Source organism: Dacryopinax primogenitus, assembly GCF_000292625.1.
Source record: "Dacryopinax primogenitus strain DJM-731 SS1 chromosome Unknown DACRYscaffold_7, whole genome shotgun sequence".
Taxonomy (NCBI): Eukaryota; Fungi; Basidiomycota; class Dacrymycetes; order Dacrymycetales; family Dacrymycetaceae; genus Dacryopinax; species Dacryopinax primogenitus.
In genome coordinates, this window is record NW_024467204.1 from 1,124,542 (window position 1) to 1,150,624 (window position 26,083).

Consider the following 26,083-nt stretch of genomic DNA (forward strand, 5'->3'; position numbering starts at 1 on the left):
TAGGAAAGATGTTTGGAGCACTTGCTAGATGAACTGCTGATATTTCATCGAATGTTCAATGTCACAGGCGAGCTGTAATGTCGTGCATTAATGGAATACCAATACATTAGCTCTATATCTCTCTGATCACCATCGCTCGGCGCACCACCCCGAGGACCAAAGGCAACGCCCAACTGCCCTATACTACCCTGTACTCCGACTTGGCTCCAAACTTTAGCCGGACGTAGAGGGACATTATAAGCTCGTTCGCGGTGAGAGTGACGATCGTATGTGGTGCAATGCGCAGGAAATGCGCGACGGTGCCTGGGTCATTCTCAGGCTGGGCGCATGCTTGCGAGTATCAGCAGTACGTACCCTTGTACCACCCAAATGGACCTTCAGTCTTCAGCGTCTTCCACAGACAGTCAATCGGGTTCTTGTACAGTAGCCCAACTGATTTTCCGGTCTTGGGATCAAGTGTCGTGGGTTGGTTGTACATCCGGGTCAGTGCCTATGACAATAATCAGCGCTGACTCTTCGAATGGGGATGCTATTAGGAAGGAAACAGAACAATGCACGCACTGTGTCGGCGGGTTGCATCACTATGCACACCGTGGCTCCCGACACGCTGGAGGAAGCAAGGAATGTCCAGAACCCATCCGAGCGCCAACCGTTCTGCACAAGCGTCGTCTTGACAAGATTGTAGCTCGGCAGTTGGACCTAGAAAATTCAACAACGCATCAGACTCTGCTGTGTCACATAAAAATAATGGGAACATACCGAGCTTCCCATGCATGTCCTCAAGAGTGCCGCGTCGATACCTCTCAGTAAGCCCCTCAACCCCTCCGTCCGGAAAATAGTGCTCAGTGCGTCCCAAGAGCTCTTATAATGTCTCTGTGCTCCCACAGGAAGTGCCGGAGAGTACGCCTGCATGCGCGCTTTGATAAGGAAAAGCGGGTTCCCTAACGCGGCGCCTACCGCACCGGAAGCGACGCCAGCCGAGATGGATGTGGATGCCAGGACGGTCTTGTCCGGTCGTCCGATCATGCGGTTGAACGTCACCCGGAAAGGTTCGTAAAAGCCTATATTGTGTGCTCAGAAAGTCGCATATACGTAAGTGTGTGTAAGCCGTACCTAATCGTGATCCATTGAGCAATATCTACAACAGTAGGTTAGCCCACGCATACACAGAGCAAAGTGGCCGTACCTGGTAGATATATGCTGGTCCCAACCCTCGTTGTATCCCTCTAATACCCTCATTCTTCCACGTCTTGGCGAACACGTCGAGCACGTTGCGGTATACGCGTGGAGAGCCGGACTTGGCGAGCTCGCCATCTAACTGAAGGCGGGTTTTCGCGACTTCGGGTCTGGAGGGCCGGTCAGCGTGCGGCGGGCAACAAGATGGCACAAGCGCGTTACGGATTGGATATTGTTACCTGAGGGATATCAGTGTGGAGGTCAGAAAAGGAGGGTGAGGACGCACGGCACAACACGCGGCCAGACCACCGCACATGAAGCTCTCGATCGTGCTCAACGGCGGCACAGGTGCCTTTGTTGTGAGGGTAGTCATCCTTCACCTTTGGTCCTCTATCTCTCCACTCGACGACGGCCCAGAGATATAGGAGATAGAGGCAGACTAAGGTGGACGGGAAAAGGAAGGACGATGAGCCGGAGCCGAAGTGGACGACGGACGGTTGAGAAATTGTCAATGCGTCAGCGGAGAAGGTGGGGGAAAGGCACCGTTCATCGTCCCTGACTTCGGCGCCGGACGACGAGCGCCGAAAATTGCGTGCATTTTGCCCTACGCCCACGAACGACTGTCGACCGGCGATTGCGTTTAGGACTAAACTATTATAATGGCTCACCCGGTTGTGGTTGTTGATGCTAAACTTGATCTTCCTGGAGAGATTAGACCACCGACCCAAGCAGGCGCCCAGCTCACAGCTTCCGGGACGTACTCCTATGCTGTCGATTTGCGGGCCAGCGCTACGAAGCCCACCAACGAGCAGTACTATGCCGCACTGAGGTCGGCCGTTGTGTCTGCGAAGGAAGATTTGGGAGAAAGGCTTACTGCATGGAGGGACGCTGTTGGGGATAGAGAGAAGGAGAAAGAAGGCGCCGTGGTTGGGAAGAAGGTGCCAAAGCCTGGAGAAGAGGAGGAGATGGAGGACGAAGAGGATGAAGAAGAGGAAGGGGAAGAGTGAGAGTGTATGCATGGTATCACTGCACTCATGAAGGTGCTGCCGTCCACAGTTCAAAACAACGGTGCGTATCTCACGTCGCTCCCCAAACAGAACCTCTGCTAAGGCATCTTCTTTGTATCCAGATACCCGATTGTCTTTTTTCTGTCGTACCGTATGGCATAATCGAACCTCGAAGCAAGGAATCGCTCACAGTTCAGAACCATCGCATCGTACCACGCCGCCTCCCAATTCCTACAAGTGGCACACACCTGACGCCTTTAGCTCTCTCGAACTGTTGAACAACGTCACTTCTCTTCTGTGCACTCCCGCATCTGCACTCTGTATCATCTCCGAAATTGCAAATACTATTGTTGGATAGCAGCAAACGGCGCTTATTCTGGCTCACCTATCGAGGTGGATCGGCATGACCCTTGTTACGTTCAGCTTTCTCCAGGCGACTATATCCTGCTCTACCTAATGGGGTATCTTCAAATGCCCAGTATATCTTTACCTCCTTCTCTCAGGCGTCGGGCAGCTCAACATGCGACAGCTGGCGCTTTCTGCTGGCAACCATGTGTTGTTGTACGGCGTCTATCTACTTCCTACCTCAAAACCGCCATCCTACCTCTTACTCGTTTGCAGCTGCTTGTTATCTGGCGCACCTCGTGTCTACCGCATTTCCGAAATCCGACGGTCTGGACAATGTACGACAGCAGGGCTAGGTGGTCAATGGTCCCATTAATATATACCTCTTGTCTCTCGTCTCTGCTCGCCCATTCAACAACGGCCACTCAATAATGGACTCTCTCCCCATTTTGTTTTCTGGGGTCGAACTATCGTCTACCACATCTACCACGGAGAACCAAACGAACCGCCGTTCCGCGTCGGCATTCAATGCACCGCCTCGCTTCCTTAACCCGACAGCAGATCTCATCGTCACATCCTCTGACAATGTCGAGTTCAAAACTTGGAAAGCGATTCTCATCGAAGGCTCTTTCTTCTTCAAGGGTATGCTCGAGGATTCGATGTTAAACGAATGCACGATCGGCTGGGGTAAGGTCGAACGTGTGCGCTGGGATGAGACAGCAAAGATCATCAACCACCTACTCATCCTCATGTACCCTATTCCCAAGCCAGCTATCAATTCTCTCGATGAAATATTCGACGTCATCCGGGCTGCCGAAAAATGGCAAATCCCTGTCGCGATCGATTGGCTGAAAGCTACGCTCTTGTGCAAGAAGTTTGTGGATGTCGACCGGAATGCGTTCAAGATCTATGCTTTTGCGTGCGAAATGGATTTCACAGACATACGAGATGAAGTAGCGAAGAAGGCGAGCGAGATAGATCCTTTCGGTATCCCAGTTCGCAGTCACACAAGGCACATGACCGCTTTGGACCTTTTGCGACTCGTTAAGCTTCGATCCGCTCCTTATGCGACGTTCGACAGCCATTTTACGCTCTCACCCAATCCTGACGCAACTGCTACGATGTCGACAGGGCTGCCCGATTCGAGCTCCATCCCATCAGAATTCCGTGATACAAACGGGGACCTTGCAGTGCACTCAGCAGACGGTGTCGAATTTTCGGTCTTCCGGCTCTTCCTAGCTTGCTCATCGCCAAAACTTCGAGATCGCATCCTCAAACTGTCCGAAACGTCGTCTGCTCACAATCAAGGGACGCGCCCAGCGCTGTCGTTACCACTCCCTGCCAGCATCATTCTCACGCTGCTGTATTATATCTATCCTCTACCCAGGTCGCCTACCAAGACCGGAACTTCGAGACTGGAGCATCTCATCCTCTGCATGAGGGCTGCCATAGAATGGGATATTCAAGTCGCCGTTTCTGCATTTCGTGAAGAGCTGATGTCCCCTCTGCATCTTCAAACACGCCCGTTGAAGATATACGGCTTCGCCAACAGCATGGGATTTGAAGAGGAGAAGAAGATAGCAAGAACGCGTGCTATTCTCTTCGATCCGATGGAAAATCGAAATCGAAACGACTTCACGGAAATGACAGGATATGACCTGATACAGCTTCGCGAATTTCGGACGACACTGGTGAAGAGGCTAATGGCAGCATTGCGAAAGTTGAGCTTTCCTTCGTCCCCTTCATCTTGCGTGCATTTCGAACACTACAGCCATGATGATGCCAGCCACAAAGCGACACTCGATTCAGTCTTTGTGCAGGCCATGTGTCAAGCGATCATCCCAAACTCTTTAGTTACCACCCCCGATTTGTACGAGATGTTGGTAGGCGGCACCTGTCTTGAGTGCAGAAAGAACACTGCACGCTTCAGAAGCAGCGAGGAAATCATTGAACAAGTGAACAAAGTTCTAAAAGAGCATCTTGTACTCTATTGCTAGATGGATCAACCGTTGTAGCTTCATTTGAAAAGGTCGTAGGAATCAGAACTTCATTGATATACTTTGCCAATCAATATTTGTTCCCCAAATGTAATGATACATCCGGTGCCAGCGATAATGACGATTTGCTGAAGAACTCCTTTACCACATTGAAGACACTTCTCGGAAGATTTCTGGCTGGAATAGAGGCTAAACCAAGCTCGCTCTTTGTGAGGGAGTGACAGGCCTTGCAAATAACATTCTCTGGGAATCATTATACATTGTGCTATGACTTGTTAGAATTGAGAATACGGCTCAACTCTACCTTGAGAGCCCTCAAGGCGGTCTCGCATGATTGAAGCGTTGCCTGGTCTCCCTGACCGTAACACGACCCACCAAAATTGCCGTCCCATTTCCTGTGAGAGAGGAACGAAGGTATTGCGAATGTGTCCGCCGACATCTTCGCCGTCATTATTCGTGTGAGATACGGCTTGAAAGTGTCCGAAGATGACACAGATAGGTGCCGTGATCCATGGATAAAACAGGTATCGTTAGGCATACGTGGAAGCGAGGCGTTGTTTATCGCAGCCTTAATTGCAGCAAGGCACCTCTTTCTTTCGTCAACAAGGTAAAGCCAATCCAGGGCAGATAAACCAACGAAATCGGCAATCTTGTCGTGGTATACTGGGTCAGTCTCGATCGCATGCATTGCAGCGACTTCTCTTTCCTTATCGAACTCCATGCTGCAGCAGAAGGCATGGCGTCGGAACTAACACGTTCCGGGCTGATAATAGCAGCTCGCAAAGGGCGTAAGGCGGCTTCGATCTTCCATACATGGGCTGCCCACAGCACAGCCATTAGCTCATCGGTAGATTGCTCCGTACGCGGATGTTCGCCAAGAGGGTAAATATAGCGCAAAAGTGCTTGTATCGTTCCAGCATGCTCAGGCCATTCCATAGTCTTCGCACAACTGGCATTCGTGGGCAAGGTTGAGGCACCAGATGTGGTTATAAGGTCGGCGAGACGAGGCGATGCCTCCCGTAAGAAGAGGGAGAATACGCGGAATTCGACACCGTCGGATGACTTGACAACCAAATCCGCGTCATTCCTCTTGAATAGTGGGTCCCAAGCATAGAGTATTGGCTGGTGCCATGCCGGTACTGGCCGAGTCGCATCATTTCTCTTCAAGGCTTCCGGAAGGTTCGCCGGTTTCTTGACAGCATCATGCATCATGACAATGCGAATTAAATCCAAGGCAGACGAGTTGCCTATCTGATCACGACGACAGGGATCACGTGGGTCCGACAGGCTAGCCTTGCTGGCACTGAGCTCGATTTCATCTTCGAAATCCATCTCGCAGCAGAAGGTATAGACGCGGAGGGGTAGATGATCGAAACGAGGGGACATTACTTCGCGCCTCAGAATCCATAGTGCGACTTCGATCTGCCACTTATCGGCAGCCCGGCCTAGCTCCATCACATCGTCAAAAGATATCAAGGTGGGCTTGATGACTGGATAAATATATCGTAAGAGTCGGTCGACCAGTACGCCACGTTCGGGCCAGGGCACAGGTTCAGTCGGATCTGTGCCTAACGGCTGCGGATGGTCGAACATGTCTGCAAACACCGCTGAACCTTCAACAAGAAAGGTTTTGTGAACACGAAACTCGAATCCATCAGAGGATTTAACGATGAGGTCTGCAGCGGGGTTGCAAAACGGGGCGGAAACCTTGAACGGTACCGTGGCCATGACGGAGGCTGACCTTGTCGTGTATATTGCTGGGTATACGCGAGATGTATATTACTCTTGCATGCAGGGTTTGTGACAGTCAGGATGAAGGAGGACCGGTCCATGCTTATGAGAAAGAGTGGGAATGAGCACGCGAACCGGAAGATCCTCGGCTCCGAAGCAAGCAGGTGAAAAAACGGTGGCGAAAAAAGTCGTTTGGCGCTCAAAGCACATCAGACGCGTCTCTGTTAAACTCCTTCAATTGACAGCATGGTACGTTCAAACATATATACAAGCTGGTAGTCCTCACCATTTCAACAGTCCATCTCTCTCCAACAACCTGCGCTTCATGATCTCACCAAGCTTGAGCGCATTGGTGCGCATTCCCATATTCGGGGCCTCGGACTGGATGACCACCTGAACCCACGCCCCGTCGGGTCGGGCATGGTGGGACAGACCAAAGCACGGCGCGCTGCTGGTCTGATCCTCAAGATGGTACAAGAGGGACGGATTGCGGGAAGGGCAATTTTGATGGCGGGACCAGCAGGGAGTGGGAAGACTGCTATTGCTATGGGTATGTGAGATCTTTTACGCGACTTCTGGTTACCTGACTGCTTGCAGGGATGGCACAAGAGCTTGGACCGGATGTACCGTTCACTTCCATCGCTGCATCAGAAGTATATTCGTTGTCGATGTCAAAAACAGAGGCGTTGACACAAGCGTTCCGTCGAAGTATTGGCGTTCAGATCAAGGAGGAGACGGAGATCATCGAGGGCGAAGTTGTCGAGATTCAGATTGACCGGAGTCTCACTGGAGTATGCGACAATGTTTCGATCTCTTGATGATGTGCTTAACATATGTCGATCAGGCGACCAAGACTGGCAAGCTCACACTAAAAACCACCGACATGGAGACAGTCTATGATCTCGGTAACAAAATGATCGACTCACTCACCAAGGAGAAAGTCCTTGCAGGAGACGTGATTGCCATCGATAAGGCATCTGGACGGATATCGAAGTTAGGGCGGAGCTTTGCGAGGAGCAGGGACTATGATGCAATGGGTGCCGATGTGCGTGCATCTGCTCTTGTCTTACGCTTCCGCTCCTCATATCGCGTAGACCAAGTTTGTCCAGTGCCCAGAGGGTGAAATCCAAAAGCGCCGTGAAGTGACGCACACTATCTCGTTGCACGAAATCGACGTGATCAACAGTCGCACACAAGGCTTCCTTGCACTTTTCGCGGGTGACACAGGCGAGATCTCTCCCGAGCTACGTGATCAGATTGACACGAAAATCAATGAGTGGCGAGAAGAGTCCAAGGCGACTCTCACACCTGGCATTCTCTTCATTGATGAAGTGCATATGCTGGACATTGAGTGCTTCTCGTTTATCAACCGCAAGCTTGAGGAAGAGCTTGCACCCATCGTAGTGATGGCGAGCAATAGGGGAATGGCGAAAGTTCGAGGGACGGGATACAAGGCGCCGCATGGCTTGCCGGTCGATTTGCTTGATAGGGTCATGATCGTGCGGACCGGCCCGTATTCTGCAGATGAGATTGAAGGAATCATCAAGATTCGGTATGCACCTCGATGCCTATTCTTCTTCGCCTGCCTATTAACGAATGATACAGTTGTCAAGAAGAAGACACGTCTATCAGCAACGAGGCTGTCGCTGTCCTGACCAAAATGGCCCAGGAAACGACTCTCCGCTACGCGCTGCAGCTCATTTCATGCGCGGACGTCCTCGCTCGCCGGCGGAAAGCGAAAGAAGTCGACCGGCAAGACTTACAGCGTGCATACGTGTACTTCAACGACGAGAAGCGGAGCGCGCAATGGCTCCGAGAACAAGGAGGTGGACTCTTGGTGTGGGATATGGATGTCAAGGTCGATGGGGAGGAAACGGGGGACGCGACGATGTCGTGAGGCGACATCCGGGGGAAGAGGGGCCGGGGATGCGGTGACGTGATTTGTACAGTTGTAATTTCTTCAATGATGAATCTACTCGAAAACCTCTTGTGCTGAGTCATCCACCAGAGCGTCCTCAGACTTACGACCCTCGATCATACAGTGAATCTCCTGAGCTTGCAGCCCTTCGAGCCCCTAAGCGAGGAGCTCCTCATCCGCAACCCATCCATTGCCCAAGTCCACTCCCGTTTTTTGCCAATATCCGTCTTCACTACAGTAACCTCCTCAATACTTGCAGGCTGTTGACGACATTGTCTGATGAGGTGCTTGCTGGCTTCCGAGCAGCCTCTCTGAATCATCTTGGCGTGAGCCCGTCGATGTATGAGTCTAGAGGGGGTGACAAAACGAGGTTACATCGTGGTGAAGAGATACGTCTACCAAGGGTATAGTGTCATGAAATTAAAATCAGACAAGGTACCATTAAGACCGCTTGGCGCAGCGGTAGCGCGTGAGATTCCAGTGATTGGGACCTCCTCAAGGTCATCCGTTCAAATCGGGTAGTGGTCATAACATTTTGGCCTCGCAAAAAGCTGTGCTACCTAAGGTCCTCCTTCCGACTGGGGGATGTGGATGTCCGGTACCTGTGGAATATGTAACTTTTCTTTAGACGTAGGTGGTACGGCCTGTACTTTTCCGACATGGCATCTCCAAAATCGGAGTACGGATCGTCCTGGTAACCTTTTCAACATGATCCAGATTTTGCCTCCGCTCGTCCCTGATGCTCTGAAATTCTTGACCGACAAGCGCCCGTGTCCTGTTAGCTGTCTGGATTACCATTTGCAAGGCAGCGCCTCCCTCAACCGGATTATTCTTCAATTTACTGTCGGATATGAGCGCTGTCGAGGATGGAATGGAACAAGAAGCCGTCAACGTTGACTCCGGACCATCCACATCCACTGTTCACCCTGCCCCAGGTGTAACATCTGAGCAGGTACGCGAAGAACAACACCGCATGTCAAACAGGCATATCATCAAGGCTGGAGATAACGTGGTATTTCGAATGCCATCGGGACAGACGAGGGTGCACAAAGTTGACGATAAGGCGTACGCCTCTCCTTATTCCCACTGAGTTTGGTGCTGACGCCTGTCGACAGAACCATCAGCTTGGGCAAATTCGGCACCTTCCCGTCGTCCCGCCTCCTAGGGCATCCATTTGGACTCACATACGAGATCGTCGATAGTGGTATTTTGCGAGTCATGCAGCCCGAGGTTGTCAAGGAGCTCGGTGGGTCCGTCTCCATTGTTCAACCCCAGAGCTTGGCTGACCATCCTGGTACTTGGTGGTGTTGGGACAGAGGAGACCCAGGCTACAAATGAGTACATAGAAGATGTGGGGCAGGCGGTACAGCCCCTCACATTTGAGGAGATCGAGGCGCTCAAGAAGAGTGGCACAGCGGCTTCCGTACGTCATAGTGCACTTGACGTCACCAGGCTTTAATTCAACCCGTGGGATAGGATATCATCAACATGCAAATTACGAGCCATGCGAATTATGAGCTAAAGACAGAATTCAGTAAGGAGAAGTACAGGAAAAGAAAACAAGCCAAGTACGCCCATTCTCTAACCTGCACTTGGTCTTCATCTGCAAACGACTTATGCTGTGACCAGGTTCAACAAAACGTTTACCGCGCTCCCTCCTTCTCCAAGCAACCTCCTTTCCCATATAGTCGCGCAACAGCCGTCCCGCGTGCAGCACCTCCGTATCGACACCCTAGCCCAAATGCTCACTTTCACCAACGTGCAGGAAGATGGGAGGTACATCGTCGTGGAGGATTGCGCGGGGCTGATAGTCGGCGCTGTCTTGGAGCGGATGGGTGGTACGCATCTCCCCTACGACTTGTGCTGTTGTTGTGAAACTTTAGCTGACACAATCAAAAGGGAAAGGAACGTTGCTCACTATTCACGACGCTGATTCCCCTCCTGCGCATCACATTCTTAATCAAATGAACCTCACACCTGAGGAGCTAGCACCGCTCCGAGTACTCAACTGGGCAACAGCGGACGAGAGTCACACCCCCGGTCGGTTTCACCCTTGCGCCAGAGATCGAGCTGACACATGGAAAAGTATTTCCTCCCACTTCGCCCTCAGGCAAGAAAACAAAATCCGAACGCGAACGCCGCAGGCTGGAGAAGCGAAAAGAGGCGATAGATCTTGTTCTCCAAACGAGAGAAGACCTGTTCGCCGGCGAATGGGACGCGTGGGTATTCTCGTTGCTCCCTCGGGGCATGAAATTCGTATGACAATGCTGATTGAAGGTGAATAGCATGATAGTGGTCTCGCAGTATGAACCGATGAGCATTGTTCGAAGACTCGGCAAGTATCTCGCCGGCTCAGCGAATTGTGTCATCCACAGTCCATACAACTCTGTACGCCTCATCCCAGTCCTCCCTGTGTGGATCAGCGTTGATTCTCCACAGGTGCTCGCTGATCTCCAAGTGAAGCTCCGCCAACAAGGCGGATGGCTAAACCTGCAGCCTACAGAGGGCTGGTTGAGGCGATATCAGGTGCTTCCGGGCAGGACACATCCGGATATGAACGTACAGGGGAGCGGAGGCTGGCTATTACATGCTATCAAGGTGTACGTGGCAGGGCCTTTTTATTCTATCTCCGACGAAATTCGTTGTAGATGTGTTAATCTGATTTGGAGAATAGATACGACGACCCCTCAGCAAGTAGCATCGTCCACTGGGAATTTCAAGCCAAGAAACGAAGAAAGCTTAACGAAGCCGGAGCCAGCGCGAGCGGGAGTGCACCAGAGACACCAGCTGAAGAGACTGTCGAGGATCGCGAGACTGGTGGAGCAGCTGATGAGGAAGTTGTGGAGGCTGCACTCGTGGAAGCCGACGAAGAGATGCAAGTTGACCAATCGTCTGGAGAAGTAGGTCTCGATGCGGACGCCAGCGGTGATGGTCAGCGATACCCGGCTGGCGCAGAGCAGACTGTAATTGAGCCTCTCGAGAGTGCCTCGTAGCTCAGTGGCGATATTCGATCAATCTGTTGCACTACTCTTACAACCAACTGGTGCTGACTTGTGCTGCTTGAGTTGTGACGATCCATGGCCCTGCTTGGAAGCGATTCCGCAGATTCATTCAGATCAAGGGATTTACAGGGCAGCTAGACGAACCACAACCGTGTTGGCATAACTTCACGACAAGTCTTGCGAACTGTCAACAGCTATTAGGTGTGGCAATGGATAACTTACGGGCAAGTATCTAGCAACGCGCTTCACAAGACTCACACACACAAGCTTGTGTCGACCTGCTGTTTATCCTACTGGAGGACGGCTCTAAGGATCTCATTGGCACCAATGTGCCACCTAACTAGTCGATGCAGTGCAGGGTGAGCATATGCTACTGACACGGCCCAGTCCGTGCCGAGGAGGGTATAAATATCTGATATATTGGCTGAAAGAAGGATTAGAGGTAATTTTTTGAGTTAAATAATGGGGATATTCAGAACACGGTGCATCAATATCTCATCATCCGAATCATTCTGACGTGCCCCATCAAGGTTAGTCAATTTATGAAATTTATGAAGTCCCGAATAGAAGTCTCACCGGGAGTTGCTATAGTGCCATTATGTGCTTCCTCAAACGTTTTGCTCACAAATATCTCTGCGGTCACGGTTTCGAGACGTGCCAAGAGGTGCCCAGGAGCACGAGTCGGCCAATGTGTTCTCGTCCGCCGTGGATGCAATATCCAATGGCCGAGACTTTTATCAACATCGCCCACAAGGAGAAGTGTTCGATGTGCGTCAGCCGCAAGCAGGCCGAAATATTCGACAACAACTTGAGGAAGGCAGGGTTTCTGTGCTGACTAGTGCGGCATGATACCATGCTGCCGTTGGACTTCCCGTTGTAACGCCACGACTTCCCGAGTTCTGAGTCCCTAGAGAAGGGACGAGCCGAATATTTGGCAGTAATGGGGATGGATATATTAATATATTCATCCATCTGTCGGTCCGGCTCGGGCCCCGTGCGCCTATCTGGATAATCAATGTGATAGGCCCTCAATCGGGCAGCGATCGGGAAATCTGGTTGCGCGGCCTCGTGTGCTGGAAAGTTCGGTTAACGATCACAATGGGAAGTTCCGGAAACCGAAGCGTTGGAGGGTGCTTTTCGTCCCCGACGTTCTCTTGACGATGCGGCTTTTCCTCTTCGTTTCCGGTCACCTGGGGTCGAAGTTCTTCGTATTTCTCCTGGATACCCGGCGCACTGCCACCCCCGAGAAGGCCTCGACCATGTTGCCAGCAAAATTAAATTACGTGGATAAGGATGGGGGTTAGAGACAAAGAGTGAGTCCTAGGTGATTTCTGATGAACGTACCCTTTGATCGTGTTGACACCGACGACCAAGTGAGTGACGCTAGCTCCGGATCTCCTAGTAGTGCTGAACACAGTCTTTTAGCTCAGTTTTGTTGAGTAGCCACCTCTGAGCTACCAACCCGACGCTTCCGGAGCAGCCACATCATTCACTCCATATCCGAAAATAATCCCACGATGTGCTGGACCCGGATCGACACAACGACGTTTAGCTGCCATGCAGGCAAAGTGCTCAACTTCGTGCCGGTAAAGTGCGACATCCGCAAGGACTGGTGCGTCCGCCCCGAGCATGGGTACCCAACGTACGAGGGTACGACGCGGATGGATCCGTCGAGGTGTGGGGCTTGCAGACACAAATGGGAGGCGCAGCAGAAGGCCAAGAACAAGTAGTGCCGAGTCTGGGGCGGCACATGACGATGGACCCTTCCTGGGCTGATAAAATTGTCCATGTCTCACTTTGTTGTACGACGAGGACTCCCCGTATACCCCATGTTGTTGATCGACTGTCTTGTTTCTCTATGCTGCGGCGCACAAGAACGTCAGTCTCCCTTGAGCAGTCACCCGTGCGCCCAGCGGGAGAACTTGTCTAGAGCCACTGCGGTCGTTGTGGTTGTCGTCAAGTCGACGGTGGGACTCTATCGCCGTCCGCCCACCCAGTAGGCACCGGGTGCCGAACACCGCCACTTGCCTGCAATGTGTAAATGTTGTGCCGTTCTGGTCCAAGATGCCGCGGGTAACGAATTTCCTCTTATATTCGCCAGAATAAGGAAATTGTCCACAATGATTGTGGATTTGAGCTAGTGTGATACCGCCCTGACATATATCTGGGAATCTTCCTCCTGCGCTGGAGAGAAAATCGATTTCTTCTGCTCGTTGAAGAATAGAACTGACCGCCAAGATAACGTATACCTCATCATCACCCTTCTCCAATACCGCTCAACGGACAGTCTCGTAGGACAAGCAAAGTCCTTAAGCCAGCGTGTGGGAGACGAAGCACTCCCTTCTGTTGAGAAGAATCCAAACACCTGGCAAAGAAGCGCGCGTCTCTCGAAACATCCCAGTCACGTTCCCAGCAGGACAGAAAGCAGTGCATGCAGACCAGAGCATGGGGTGCAAAAGCCAGCCCTTCTGAGCTTTGGGAGGGGGCACCTGACATTGGCCACATGTATTCCTGACATGTCACCCAGGGCGACATGTCAGGAATACATGTGATGCTCCTTTAGCAGTAAAGAACAGCTGCCAGGTGACGCGGGTAGGTCTAGAACCCTGAAAGAAATAGGGTACACCTAAAATAACATCATTTTGTCATGAGGTTGCTCGAGAAGTCTGGAAGTGGATGCCTCCAGCACAGCGACCAAGGCGCCAGCAAGGACTATGCCAAGGCAACAGCAAAGTCTAGGCCATATTTCTGGCCTCTGGTGATATTCCTCGGCGGACCCGAGACGAAAGGGGCGTTGTCCTCGACAGCACAGTATCGATAAGCGACATCTCAACAGCACCCTGCAGTTCTCAGGAGAGTCTCGACACACGCCGCGCCTTCAAGCCTGCATGTCAAAGAAATTTCGTGTAGAATACAACACCTGACAAAGCAGCACATCTCAGCCTCACTCTTGAGCCACTTATCAGGAAAGTCCAGGTAGATGATGCGGACAGACCTAGACCAAGAACACCGCCAAACCAACAGCAGGCTAGTCTTCTTCACTCCACCCGGCCATGTCTGCATATCCCCTCCCCTTCCTCCCATCCCTGCTTTCGCTCCTCCCTTCCCCTCTCAAGCGCGATAAGCTCCGTCCCGTACCCCCCCTTCCCCGGGCAGGACCATCCTTCTCTCCGGTTCCGCTCGATCGGCCCCGTTCTTCCCCAGGACCACGGGACTGACTCCGTTCCCGCTCTTGTTGTATCAGACAGTCCCGAAGAGTTTGATATACCCACAGCACTTGTTCGTCCCGTTGTACCATACCGGTCCTCTGATCCCTCAGGCTGTCCACTTCCCATGCTACCAGATCTTGCGCCGGCTCAGAGGGTGGTACCACGAGAGGGGGGAACGTCCCGAGCGGGGAGGGGCCGAAGGGGCCTTCGGGCGCAGAGCTGGGAGGAGGGCGATGGAGCGTTGTTTGCATGGAGCCATCTGTACCGTTTGGGGTCGGGGCGGGAACAGGACGCAGAAGGGAGTAGGTTCGGAGCAGGCTACATAGAGCAATCCATGTTCCTGTCCTGCCTATGCCAGCTGAACAATGCACGATCGCAAGTTTGCCTTCAAGTTCTTCTCCGTCCTGTGCTGTGCCTTCACTCGAGAGGGAGTCGTCGACTTCTTCTATCATCCCGAGTAGGGGACCTCCGGTTAGAGGAACCCCATGATCCGGCCATCCTTCGTAACACCAATGTTCCACCGGAAGGCCATTAACCTCCAGCTTGCTGAGGACTACCTGCCCCGGCAAGTTTTCGCGCGAGAGGAGTGTGACCTTGATAGGCTGACCTTGAGGGTTGGACTCAGGTGGGGGGTGGACGACGCTCTCTCCCACCGAGGGGGGAATGTATGGATCGGCCTTGCGGATCCGGAGTTCCACATCCCTCGTGAGCACTACGATCGCTTGTACTCTTCTCCGCTTCGGTTGGCCTGCTCCAAGCGACGGCGAAGCCACAGGAGCGCAACACAAGCTCAAAAAAGGGTGAACTGTGCTCGGCACGGGGGCCTGGGCAGCGATCCACCATTTCCCTCCATGAAGCTCTCTCACCCACGAGGCGTTTACATATTCACTCCCTCCTGTTATTGATGGAGGAGGGAGAACGAGGTTGTGGTCGTAGGGTACTATTCCGCCGGTGTAGCGGTTCTTCCCCTGGGCTTGAGCGTACATCCCCAGGCGGATGGAATAGTATTCCTGCGGATCTTTGGGTGTTCCTTCAGCAGAGGTAGGAGGAAAATCCTTCAGTCTCCGTCTCATCCATTTCCCCCTCTGTTTCTCCCGTTCAGAAAGATCCGACAATACGAGTTTCAGATACTTCGCATCCGTGAGGGCGGCATGCAAGTACGCCGGCACGCCAGCGGGAGCACGGGAACGAGAACGAGAAGCGAAGGTGCTAGGCTTGGGGTTGGAAGATGGGCGACCGCGGGATATGTCGACTGCTGGGGGGGAGGTGCTGGCCGTGGTTGGAGGGGGAGGGGAGATTGGAGTACCCGAGCCGGACTCGCGGGAGGAAGACTGACGCCGGAAGAAATTCATCGTCTGTCCTGGGTGGCGGGTTAGTTGTTTGGGTATAGGGCGCAGTATTTCGAGTGGGGAAGCCAGGGAAGGTATCGTGGACGACGAGAAGATGACGGCCGACAACGACGACGAGAGGTTGGACAGTGAGCAAGGGGCAAAGGACGATGAGGAGACACCCCTGAGGTCAGGTGACGATCCCTTGATCTATTTCTGAGGCACGCACTCTGATTGGTTGAACCATTAGGCGCCCTCCACTAACTAAATACTTATTCTCATTTATGTATTCATGATCACTAGTGATCATGAATACATAAATGTACTCTCGTATGTGGGACGCTCGCAGGTGCCTAACACGTATGCGTCGAGTTAAGAACATTAATCAACCTTCTCAAACCACTGTTTCGCCTTCTCGTAATCCCCTTTCCTCACTGGTTGGGCCAACGAATATCGAATGATCCACATCCTCCTCACCTTCCCACCTTCCACCTCAAACTCGGCTTCGAGCACATCCGCTGCTCTGACAAACGGGCTCCGGTCCTTGCCAAAGCCATGTGGGTAGAGAGCTTCGAGTCGCGCTTGCCACAGAGGGCCTTCAGAGTGTTGGAGACGGAGGTGAGAGCCCCAGATCCTTGGGAAGCGCGCGTAGAGCTGGGGAACGTCGGGCGCAAGGAGGGGAGGGGCGGAGGGGGAATTGTCCACTGCTGAAAAAGCGGAAAGGATGGCGTCCCTTTCCTCGGAAGGCCGGGACTCGGTGGAATAGAAGGTCAAGTTACCGTAGGAAGGGGAGGTGTATTTCCCTGTGTATGATTCTAGTGGCAGAGGGAGTTGAACACCCTCAGCCCGCTTGTGGGTGGTTGCACGCTGCTTCGCGGCGAAAGATGGGTGCTGTACGTCGCTCCTCAAGCGAGAGGGCCAGTCAATGTGCGGAAGAGAGAGAACGTCCTCCATGATCCTATGTACCGCCGCGAGAAGCACGTTTTGCCTGCTTCCCAGGTTGGAGAGGAGAACGATACCCAGATTATCATTCGGACAGAAAACCTGGTACGACGACACACGCGGGGTGCCGCCCGTGTGGGAGAAGACCTGATGTCCTTGATAGTGATGGGTGAAGAGGCCGGCTGAGTAGAGCGTTGCACTTGTTTCTGGCCAACGCGGATTGTTGGCGAGGGAAAAGCCGCCCACCACTCGGGCGGTAGTGAGGTGCTTGAAGAATCCCGCGCTGCACAAGCGCTCGCCCGTGTGCGGGTTCATACCTCCAGAGAGGAGGCATTTGATCCAGTTCGTCTGGAAAAAAGGTGAGTGGATATCATGCGAGGGACAGGAGGAGACACACCATATCCCTCGCAGTGGATATGATCCTCCCACCAGCAGCCATCAGCCCAACACTTTAGTCGTCAACAAAATGTTTCTCCGCTCTGCAGACCTCGCCATCCACGCCCGGCACCCAGCAGAAAGCCTGGCTGAAGGCTCCCAGTTTGGCGGCCTCACTCGGCCAGTACGTGGAATGATCCATCTTGAGAGGTTTGAGGATGCGTTCGGTTACAAAGTCGGTATATCGCATGCCCGAGAGGTTCTCAATGATCCGCGCATTTACCATGAACATCTTCCCAACCCCATAAGTGTCCGTCCCCGACTGAGGAGATGAGCGCACGCACCATGTTGTTATACTGCCACTCCTCGCTCAGCCCACGATTCGGCTTCATCCATTTGAGTCTCTCAAGCACCTTATCCCTTTCCTCGTACCCATACGCCAAATCGTGTGTGGGTAACCCGCACGTGTGCGCTACAAGATCCCACATCTGCATCTCCGTCTCTGCGAACTTGTCTTGTAGCTCAAACTCGGGGTAGAGCGACTTGACGGGTGTGTGCCAGTCGAACGTCTCGACGCTTTGCGGGAGAGGTGCATAGGATGGGGGTGGAGAGGAAGAGTAGTCAGACATCAGGATACATGATGCAAACGCGGAGAAGGCCTTGGAGCAGGAGGCGATCCCAAACAGCGTCTGTACGTTATCAATTGTGGGTTGAGCGATAGAGTAAGTTACGCACATCAGGTGTGACATGATCGCCAGCGTCGTTGTACACCCCGAATCCTTTCAGTTCGACTTCGCTATCCGGACGCACGACCGCTAGTGCAAGTCCAGGGATTTTGTATTCCCTAGGAGGACAGTGGTGATGTACTCGGAGAGGCCGTCGTTGATCACTGGCTTGCTCGACATTTTGCAGAACCGTCACTGGCGGTCGCGATTGCACGCTTGCGTATGAGCATTCACTTGCGTTCCTATATAAATAGCTTATTCCTTATGTGCTGGACGGTCCATGGTCGGGATAACCTCCAATAGTATGACAATGGAAATCCGCATTTGGGTATTACCCCGACCTCCACAAAATGTTGACATTATCGTTCCTTCCGCCGCTGATTGAGCAAAGTCGATAACTTGGCCAGTAGTCATGGGGTTGAGAGTGTATTTTTAAAGTAGTAGTCATAGTGTCATGCAATCAAATCAGGACATCGTTGGTGGTTGAAAGGTTGCAATTCAATTCAATTGAATGTTTATCTCGTTCGCGCACTGCATCACGTGCTCTTTTCCCTATTAGCGTTGCGTGTGCAAGTTCCTGGATCACTCACAGAAACGGCGATGACCTGGCCACTGCTGTAGGAGAGAAATCTGTCCAAAATAGAAATGAGTCATCAGTCCATACGTTCTCTACTCTTCAAGTGGCATTTTATCTTTCATACAGCGACTTCATCTGCTATCCAACCTCCCCTCTTTCTCCGCCTTCGCATATGCATCAGGATCCATAACATCAATGCCTGCTTCCTCCGCTGTCACAGCATCAGCTCCTTCCAGGCGGACAACATAGTAACAACCGCTCATACCTTTAATCTGCCTGATAGGCCCTTTGAACCACTTTCTCGCGAAGACTAGCCACATGCCGAGACTGTAGGTGATGACGATCCCCACTGCGACCACGGCGTAGTTGAACGTCTGGCTCGTGACCGGGTTGATCTGAGGAAGGATGAAGAAGATCTGCTCTCGTCATCAGTACGATTCCACAAGTTAAGAGGAAACGCTTACAGTAATAGTCATTATCCAGCAGACAGCGACGATCCCGATCGGAATGCCCCATTTCCCGAGATGCCACGGTCCTCGGGAAAAGTTGTCATGGTCGATTACTCGGAGTGCGATGGGGATCCCGTACGAGATGTACAGTCCGATGGTAGCGATGCTCGTCGCGGCAGTGAAGGCTACCGCGCTTCCAAGGCTAGGAAGTCCAAGACAGAAGGAGAGGAACACCGCGAGCCAGACTGTGCGCACAGGACTTTTACGCACAGGGTCGACCGTATGTAGCCACCGAGGGAGCGCATCGTCCCGCGAGAAAGCGTACATCATACGCGAGTTAGCTGTGATGCTGAACGTGCCGCACCAGAACATAGATCCGATGACGATCACCATCAGAACGATTGCGCCTCTCGGGCCGCAGGTGTCGAGGAAGATTTGTGTCACGGGCTCCCCGGATGCAGGCGCGAGCGTGGCGTCTAGATCTTGAATCGAGAAGAGGAGGCCGACGAGGAGGAACCAGCCTAGGAGCGCCGAAACGCCGATGGCCATGACAATTCCCCATGATCCGGAGGTGGCGGCGTTATGTGTCTCCTCGGTCATGTGTGCGGAGGCGTCAAAGCCTGTCAGGGTGTACTGAGCAAGGAGGACGCCGATGCAGACGACGTAGGCTGGGGAAGCACGCTCGCTCCACCCTGGAGAGCCGGTACCGTCGATGAATGTGCGGAAGACGAACTCTCCCGACTGGTGTGTGGGTGCCGCAGCAAGCACGGCAATAATGAGTGCCGTGGTTCCCAGTGCGTGCCAAACGATGGAAACGTTGTTGAGGTAACGGAGAAGATGCACGCCTAGACTGAGGTTAGTCTTGGTTTGTTCGGAACAGATGCAAGGAAGAATGACAGACCAAAAGTGTTAATCAGGCCCTGTGTGACGAGTACTGCAGCGTATATCCCGATGATGCTCTTGGCACCTGGCACGTACGTCTCGCTTTGCATACTCGCCGCAGTGGCAATAAACGTCGCACACGCATAACTAATCCCAGTAGTGACAGCCACTTGACCGAGGAGGTTAAACCACCCGGTGATCCAGGATGCGAACGGCGCGTGAGAGGGGCGAGCAAGCTTAGCAGCCCAAAAGTATGGCCCGCCGGAGGTGGGGCAGGAAGAACAGATCTCGGCCATCGCTAGACCCACGGCCATCGTGAAGAACGCAACAACCCACCAACCCCATACCATCACTGCTGGACCGCCGGTTGTCTGCACGAGATGTCAGAACTGTTTGAGTTGGTGAGGAGAAGGTACGCACTAAACCGAAGAGAAACAGCGAAGGGATTCCAGTGATTACGGAAATGATAGAAAAAGACACGCCGAAATTCTTAATTACATACTTAGCATATTGTCAAGGAAGCTAGAACCAATCCCACCTGCAAAAGATGCAAATCCCGCTTGAGCTCCTGCTTGTATCCCAGCTTCGCGAGCTCCGCCTCGTCCGCTCCTATAGGCACTTCGGAAGCCATATCGAGCTGAGCCTCTTAACAGTGGGATCAGGTACAGAGAAAGCAAGGAGGCAAAGCACAAGCAGGGCAGTCGTTGAGCAGATCTAGTTAAGCCGCAGCCCGCCCCACGCTGGGCTTATCTTCGCAGTACGTAAGTCGCTCATGCCTAGTGCAGGCAGATCTCTTCCATCTTCTGCCTGATTCTTCTCGCTAAAAGTCTCGCGTGATCCCTGGCGTTCGGGAAGCAAACTCCAATACCCCGAACATGAATCCAGCATGCATGGAGGACGTGTAGATTAGGGATCTCAGGTGATGGAGGACAGATGACGATAAAGGGAGAAGAGAAGAAGCATGAACCGGGCGCAACAGGATTAATAGCCGGGCGCAGATAGGGCGCTTACTTAAGTAATTCCGACCGCGCGCCATAGCATGTGAAACAGTGAGGACGACTCTTGACTCGGATTTTGTTTACAACTCCACTGCTTGCCAACAACGTCGATGACAACGATAAACCACCTTCCAACCGAGCTACTTACTCTCATATTCAAATTCGCACATGACCGAGTGGCGAAAGAGCTGCACAATCCCTGGTGTCAACAGGCGGCACACGTACTCGTGACCATACGGAGAACCTCACCCTGCTATTTCACGCACTATACTCGACCTGCTCCTTGTGGAGGAATATCTCAACCTCGGTGTCACTCTTCTGGCGTGTGATTCCCCTCGTCCCTCCGTCCAGCCTTCCATGCACCCTCCAACGCTTTCTTGAGCTGTCGAACGGTCGCCCAATCATGTTGGTCCTCAACGTCCACAGCATCTCCGCCCCATGTTGCAAACCATGCAACGTCATAGTGCTCTACAACGAGTCTCTACTATCTCTCTCTCTCTCGATATGGAACACACCTATTTTGGTATCATCGAACACCGATTTCCATCCCTGGAGCATCTTGGTATCCAAACACCGTATTTCCCCATAATACCACAGGACTGGATATGGCTACAAGCTCATGCCCCAACGTTGAGATCTTTTCACATGTGGTCAAGAGGAGGCTGGATTATGTACCACACCCCCATCTCTTTTCCTCGTGTAGAGCGAGTGGGCCTACATACATTCGGCGAACCTGATGACCGATTTGCGGAGTTTCTGGTTCTGAACAGTTTCTTCGACTATGACTTTCCCCCCAATTTGCCAAACCCCATGCCCAACTTGCGCCATCTGTCCCTGGAAAACTATATCGAACACGACATTCTCAACCGCATCCTAAAGTCTTCCCCCAGACTCGAATCCATCACTTTTCTTGGAGGAGCATCCAAAGCATACATTCTCAATGATTGGATCACGAGTCTATCAAACCAGGTCTTCCAGGTGCCTTCCGTGCGATCCATCCGTCTGGTGGGAGGAGTTCTGCATCGAAGTAACCTGCAAGCGCTCATCGACTTCTGTGGTACATGTCTTCCTAATGTCAGTACAATAACCGTGGAACGAATTCGATTCACACCACTGGACTGCACTCTTCCTCTTCGTGCTCAGTCGCGCTTCCAATTGCGTATGGTCGACTGCCAGTAGCACGCTTCTATCTACTTTGCAACCGAGGCGATATTTTCAACGATTATGAGCTACAGAACAAGTTTGCTGGGAACTGTTCAAGCAGATAGGTAATAGTTCCAGCCACTCAAACCACTCAGCCCGTTGTTCTTTGTTCGGACCGCCGCGGGACATGATTCCCCATCCAAAGCATCGGCGATAATCCACATAGGATTTTGTATCTGAACTCCAGCATTAAAAACCATTTGGATCTAAACATCCATTCTTCTGCAGGTGCGTTGTGATGTGATCAAATCATATGCATGGAGATGACTTGCCTCGTTCGCTGTCGTCTGCTGGTTCAGCTATCGCCCGATCCAAATGAGTTGTTTTCCGACTCGGATCTTTCCATATCTCCTGATTTGTACAATTAAGAATTCCGAACGTGAGAAGTAAAGTAGATCGGGACGCATCGCACCGATATCATGATGGCGAGGCGATGATGAGATGATGTTCCCGGAAGTAAACAGTACGTATACTTGTCGCTGTCATGCATAGCGAACTGGCTTGGTCCACAACCTTACACACGACGATGTCGACGCGCACAGCGATAAACAACCTTCCATCTGAGCTACTAGGTCTCATATTTCAGTTTGCGCACACCCAAGCTGTAGAAGATTTGCAGGATGCCTGGTTGGCAAATGCAAAGAACATGGCTGTACAATTCGCCGCTTCTACCAGACGGACCTCGACTAAACAGCCTAACGATACGGCTTCTCGTAATCTCGCCCTGCTAGTTCACGCATTATACTCGGTTTGCACCCTGTGGAAGGACATCTCTACATCAATGTCCGCCCTCTGGGCTGTGATTTCCCTCGCCCCTCGGTTCAATCTACCATGCACTCCTCAACGCTTTCTTGAGTTGTCGGCCGGCAACCGGATCACGTTGGTCATGGAGGTCAACGCGGTGAACACGAAACACGGTTCCCTCATGTTGCGAACTATGGATCAATGTGATGCTCTGCAGCGAGTCTTTTGTCTATATCTCCGTATCGCCACGAGGGAGAGCTATTTGGACTTCATCGAGCATCGCTTTTCATCCCTCGAGCATCTCCATCTCTGCGCGCCGTACTTCCCCTGGGCACCGGAACTTGAAGATTGGGCGTGGCTAGGGGCTCACTCCCTGACGTTGATATCGTTTGACATGTGGTCTGGAGGGGGTTGGACGATTTACCAGTACCCAATACCTTTTCCTCGTTTGGAACAAGTAGACGTGCATTCAGTCGGCGATTATAGTCTCCGGGCTCTAGAGGCAATCGCTCTGGTCAGTCAAGAAATGTTCTTCAGTGGCCTTCTTTCCACCAATCCGACAAACCCAGTAGCCAACTTGCGCCAGTTATGTTTGGAAGGATATGTCGATTACAACGTTCTCAACGGCATCCTGGAATCCTCACCCAAACTCGAATCGATCACCATTCTTTCCGGAGCGCTGCGAGAAGACATTTTTGATGGTCTGATAAGAAGGCTCCATCAGCCGAGCCGTGTCTTGCACGCACCCTCCGTCCGATCCTTCCGTATCGTGGGTGGAACTCTGCTTCGAACCAACCTTCAAGTCTTCGTTAACCTCTGTGGGTCGATATCCCTTCCCAATGTCAATACCTTGACGCTCGAGCGGGTTCGATTCATACAACTGGAGGATGAGGACTACTCTCTGCCGCTTCATGTTCCATTGTGCTTGCAAGTGCACATGATCGACTGCCTGTAGCGCAAATTTCATTGGTATGCACCTTAAACGAGATTGTGAACGATTTCAAAGAGGGGGTAACGTTCCTGGAGCTTGATGTACACAGCGATAATAGTTTCTGCCAGCCAACTCGTGGCGGTTCGCTGCGCAAATTTCGGACTGCAACACGTTGTTCTCCCTCCAAAGCTTCATCGATGATCTGCATATATAGGAGCCCATAGGTGGACTCGACCATCGGAAAACCATTCTGGTCGAAACACGGACACTTCTGCATGTCTATTACGTCATCGTCAAACTCTTGTTGTCTCTCTGTATCTTATGATCTGTATCCTTCATGAATCCGAACTTGTGAAGCAGAGTACTTACAATCAATTCGGGACGTATCAGATCATGACAACTCGATGATGAAAGGCTGTTATCGGAACCGGTACGACATACTGATTTTTTCAACAAGCTTCACAATCAGTACTTGCTTTCCCGTGATGCGGACAGCGATAAAAAAGCCCTTCCACCTGAGTTAGTCAACCCAGTGGCACAGCTGGCTAGCTCCTGTGTTCACCCACATGTAGGGAAGAGTATTCTACCGTGCGGCCGGTCCAGATCCTGATAGGCAGATTCCGGCGCGTTCTGGTCGTCGAGGTTTCCTGACTCCCTTCTCCAACTCCCTGTGCCTCTCATGCCTCCACCATCTGCAAACCCCGCATTCCATTTGATCGTTCTAGATCATCAGCTGTTTGTTTACAAACTCCCTGTGACTGCAAAGCTCCCCACTGGTCTCGTAAACTCCCTCTTCGGGCCGATTGATTTCAATCGCCCAGTGTTCACTTCTATCACACGAACTGAGGAAGAAGTCTCTGTAGTGACAGATACCCAGGATTGGTCAACTGAGGTTCGTTCTATTGCAACCATCCGCTGCTGTTCTCAGCGTTCTCCCAGTTTGACGGTGCACCGGAAGGCATTCACACTCGTTGGCGGGCGCTCAAAGTGCATGGACCGATGGAACACAGTCAGTTTCTCATATTGACCAGGCTCTTCACTCACGGTTTACTATGCAACAGGCTTGACAGGTATCCTGAACGCGCTTAGTGAGCCGTTGAAAGCTGCCCGGATCCCGATATTTGCAATGTCGACGTGGTATGCTTCCTCCCTCCTTTCCTGTATCACACCGGTCAGAATAATTCAAGCGCTGACGAATACGGTAGGAACACAGACTATGTCCTCATTACTGAAGATCACATCCAAGCTGCAGTGGAGGTGCTCAAGTCGGATGGATGGATAATTATTCCTAGCACTCATGACCCCATGGGTTAATGAACAGCCGACGAAAAAGTCGGCAGCTGTCTCGCCTGCGGTGGCCTAACATCGGATCGAAGGTGGGAAGGGTTGTTGAGTGGCCCTCGCTTCCAGTACGTAGGGTATAGGTATTTGAGAAATCGTATGTAGGCAATTGAATAATGTGGCCAGAGTGCGTCATAAGCCATCTGGACTAACTATCCACCTCCTGGTTCAATTGCGTCGCCTTTAGCTTGCGTCGGTCCGCCCGCAGAATATCGTCCACTCTTTCGCACTTCTTCCCCTTGAAAATGGCGCTCATTTCTAGCAATTTTTCCCCAAAATAGTCGTGTACCTTGAGAAAATGTGTATTGCGTTCCTTCCCCTGATCCTCGTCGCTCAGACCCGCTTCAAATTCCGTGTACGCGACTTTCAGCGATTTCTGCATTTCCAACACATGCTTCATCGCCTTGAAACTAGAACCGTCGAAGTGTTGAGCCATTTTGCGGCCGAGCTCTCTGCCTGAAAGGAAAAGGTCCTTTCGGTATTGAGAGTCGAAGATTTCATCTCGTCCCTTCCTTTGGTCAATGGCGTGTTCCGCTTGGTCCTCGTCGTCCACCATGGAGTTGTACAACATGAAGATGGCGATCCAAAAGATTGACTCGAGGTCATGACCAGCGTTATGGCGCAATGGAAAGTCCTTGTCCCCATCCTCGGGTTCATTGGGGTCGAACATATAAAAGCCACGGAGCACCTCCACCGCCATAAAATCGGGAGTCCCCTGCGATGTCAAGGGATTAACAAGACATGCATAAAGATGCTGCGAACGGCACGTACAGTCCGCACATGGTGCCCCGCTCCGTCACTCATATGAATCTTCGCAAATTCCAGATCACTGAGCCGCCCTCGTTCGTTCTTCTCGTCAACAATGATATTGCCTGGAGATAGATCACGATGGTTGAACCCGGCAATGCACATTATTTTGCATGCTGCAAAGCATCTCAGCCACAAATCAAGCAATCCTGCAAAGACGACACCGACCCTGGACGACATCAGCTAGCGCTTTAAATGCGACATCTAACCTCGCGATGTGGTGCAACGGTTCTCCAATGTTGTCCATCACGGTTCGATAATGGACACGGTGGTGAATTTGGGGCAGAGTGTGCGGAGAGGGCGGAGAGGGTACAAGTTCCCCGCTCTTGGCTTTCAACGAGATTTCCTTCCTGCCTTCGCCCCCCTCGGAGTTCAGCATACTGGGACTGTACACTC

The 26,083-nt window shown here is 52.1% G+C and overlaps 11 protein-coding genes and 1 non-coding gene across 12 annotated transcripts in view; 6 read left to right on the top strand and 6 right to left on the bottom strand.

Moving 5' to 3' along the window:
* Positions 1-92: 92 nt before the first annotated feature.
* DACRYDRAFT_94530 (mitochondrial carrier) lies at positions 93-1,663 on the bottom strand. Its single transcript, XM_040777228.1, has 8 exons — positions 1,463-1,663; positions 1,399-1,415; positions 1,187-1,346; positions 1,114-1,138; positions 760-1,061; positions 562-699; positions 355-490; positions 93-303 (listed from the first exon to the last, which is right to left on the bottom strand). Exons 1-8 carry the CDS (start codon positions 1,547-1,549, stop codon positions 179-181), a joined length of 990 nt encoding a protein of 329 aa, XP_040629763.1. The 5' UTR covers positions 1,550-1,663; the 3' UTR covers positions 93-178.
* A 107-nt stretch (positions 1,664-1,770) lies between these two features.
* On the top strand, positions 1,771-2,498 carry DACRYDRAFT_21823 (uncharacterized protein). The gene is made up of 2 exons (XM_040772559.1): positions 1,771-2,244; positions 2,306-2,498. The coding sequence occupies exon 1, from the start codon at positions 1,836-1,838 to the stop codon at positions 2,181-2,183; it is 348 nt and encodes a 115-aa protein (XP_040629764.1). The 5' UTR covers positions 1,771-1,835; the 3' UTR covers positions 2,184-2,244; positions 2,306-2,498.
* A 461-nt stretch (positions 2,499-2,959) lies between these two features.
* DACRYDRAFT_15463 (uncharacterized protein) lies at positions 2,960-4,525 on the top strand (the record flags this gene model as incomplete). Its single annotated transcript, XM_040771106.1, has 1 exon — positions 2,960-4,525. The coding sequence occupies one exon, from the start codon at positions 2,960-2,962 to the stop codon at positions 4,523-4,525; it is 1,566 nt and encodes a 521-aa protein (XP_040629765.1).
* A 274-nt stretch (positions 4,526-4,799) lies between these two features.
* On the bottom strand, positions 4,800-6,047 carry DACRYDRAFT_21824 (uncharacterized protein). Its single transcript, XM_040772560.1, has one exon. The coding sequence runs from the start codon at positions 5,978-5,980 to the stop codon at positions 5,084-5,086; it is 897 nt and encodes a 298-aa protein (XP_040629766.1). The 5' UTR covers positions 5,981-6,047; the 3' UTR covers positions 4,800-5,083.
* Positions 6,048-6,479: 432 nt separating this feature from the next.
* On the top strand, positions 6,480-8,153 carry DACRYDRAFT_78779 (DNA helicase; the record flags this gene model as incomplete). The annotated part of the gene is made up of 6 exons (XM_040776360.1): positions 6,480-6,505; positions 6,554-6,806; positions 6,854-7,047; positions 7,101-7,301; positions 7,351-7,808; positions 7,862-8,153. Exons 1-6 carry the CDS (start codon positions 6,503-6,505, stop codon positions 8,151-8,153), a joined length of 1,401 nt encoding a protein of 466 aa, XP_040629767.1. The 5' UTR covers positions 6,480-6,502.
* Positions 8,154-8,619: 466 nt separating this feature from the next.
* Positions 8,620-8,702, top strand: DACRYDRAFT_t29. Its single transcript has one exon. It is a non-coding gene; the product is annotated as a tRNA-Trp (tRNA).
* Positions 8,703-9,052: 350 nt separating this feature from the next.
* DACRYDRAFT_66095 (Gcd10p-domain-containing protein) lies at positions 9,053-13,018 on the top strand. Its single transcript, XM_040775803.1, has 11 exons — positions 9,053-9,239; positions 9,290-9,420; positions 9,491-9,597; positions 9,651-9,742; positions 9,804-10,012; positions 10,074-10,214; positions 10,261-10,393; positions 10,460-10,562; positions 10,614-10,774; positions 10,849-12,549; positions 12,602-13,018. The coding sequence occupies exons 1-10, from the start codon at positions 9,148-9,150 to the stop codon at positions 11,165-11,167; spliced, it is 1,488 nt and encodes a 495-aa protein (XP_040629768.1). The 5' UTR covers positions 9,053-9,147; the 3' UTR covers positions 11,168-12,549; positions 12,602-13,018.
* A 1,411-nt stretch (positions 13,019-14,429) lies between these two features.
* On the bottom strand, positions 14,430-15,596 carry DACRYDRAFT_66098 (uncharacterized protein; the record flags this gene model as incomplete). The annotated part of the gene is made up of 2 exons (XM_040775804.1): positions 14,651-15,596; positions 14,430-14,590 (listed from the first exon to the last, which is right to left on the bottom strand). Coding segments are annotated over exons 1-2 (969 nt in total), but the record flags the coding sequence as incomplete, so codon positions are not given.
* A 498-nt stretch (positions 15,597-16,094) lies between these two features.
* DACRYDRAFT_94534 (beta-lactamase/transpeptidase-like protein) lies at positions 16,095-17,935 on the bottom strand (the record flags this gene model as incomplete). The annotated part of the gene is made up of 4 exons (XM_040777229.1): positions 16,095-17,003; positions 17,143-17,322; positions 17,375-17,719; positions 17,885-17,935. 4 exons carry the CDS (start codon positions 17,933-17,935, stop codon positions 16,095-16,097), a joined length of 1,485 nt encoding a protein of 494 aa, XP_040629770.1.
* Positions 17,936-18,463: 528 nt separating this feature from the next.
* DACRYDRAFT_88563 (APC amino acid permease) lies at positions 18,464-20,294 on the bottom strand (the record flags this gene model as incomplete). The annotated part of the gene is made up of 6 exons (XM_040776863.1): positions 18,464-18,543; positions 18,598-18,748; positions 18,797-19,626; positions 19,683-20,034; positions 20,084-20,152; positions 20,202-20,294. 6 exons carry the CDS (start codon positions 20,292-20,294, stop codon positions 18,464-18,466), a joined length of 1,575 nt encoding a protein of 524 aa, XP_040629771.1.
* A 2,096-nt stretch (positions 20,295-22,390) lies between these two features.
* DACRYDRAFT_106961 (uncharacterized protein) lies at positions 22,391-23,563 on the top strand (the record flags this gene model as incomplete). Its single annotated transcript, XM_040768360.1, has 1 exon — positions 22,391-23,563. The coding sequence occupies one exon, from the start codon at positions 22,391-22,393 to the stop codon at positions 23,561-23,563; it is 1,173 nt and encodes a 390-aa protein (XP_040629772.1).
* A 773-nt stretch (positions 23,564-24,336) lies between these two features.
* DACRYDRAFT_21833 (uncharacterized protein) overlaps positions 24,337-26,083 on the bottom strand; it is a 5,814-nt gene continuing 4,067 nt past the window's right edge. Inside the window, exons 6-7 of the mRNA XM_040772561.1 lie at positions 24,755-25,595; positions 24,337-24,697 (exon numbers count right to left, since the gene is read on the bottom strand). Coding sequence (XP_040629773.1) covers positions 25,029-25,595 — 567 coding nt within the window. The 3' untranslated portion in view covers positions 24,337-24,697; positions 24,755-25,028. The remainder of the gene's footprint in view (positions 24,698-24,754; positions 25,596-26,083) is intronic.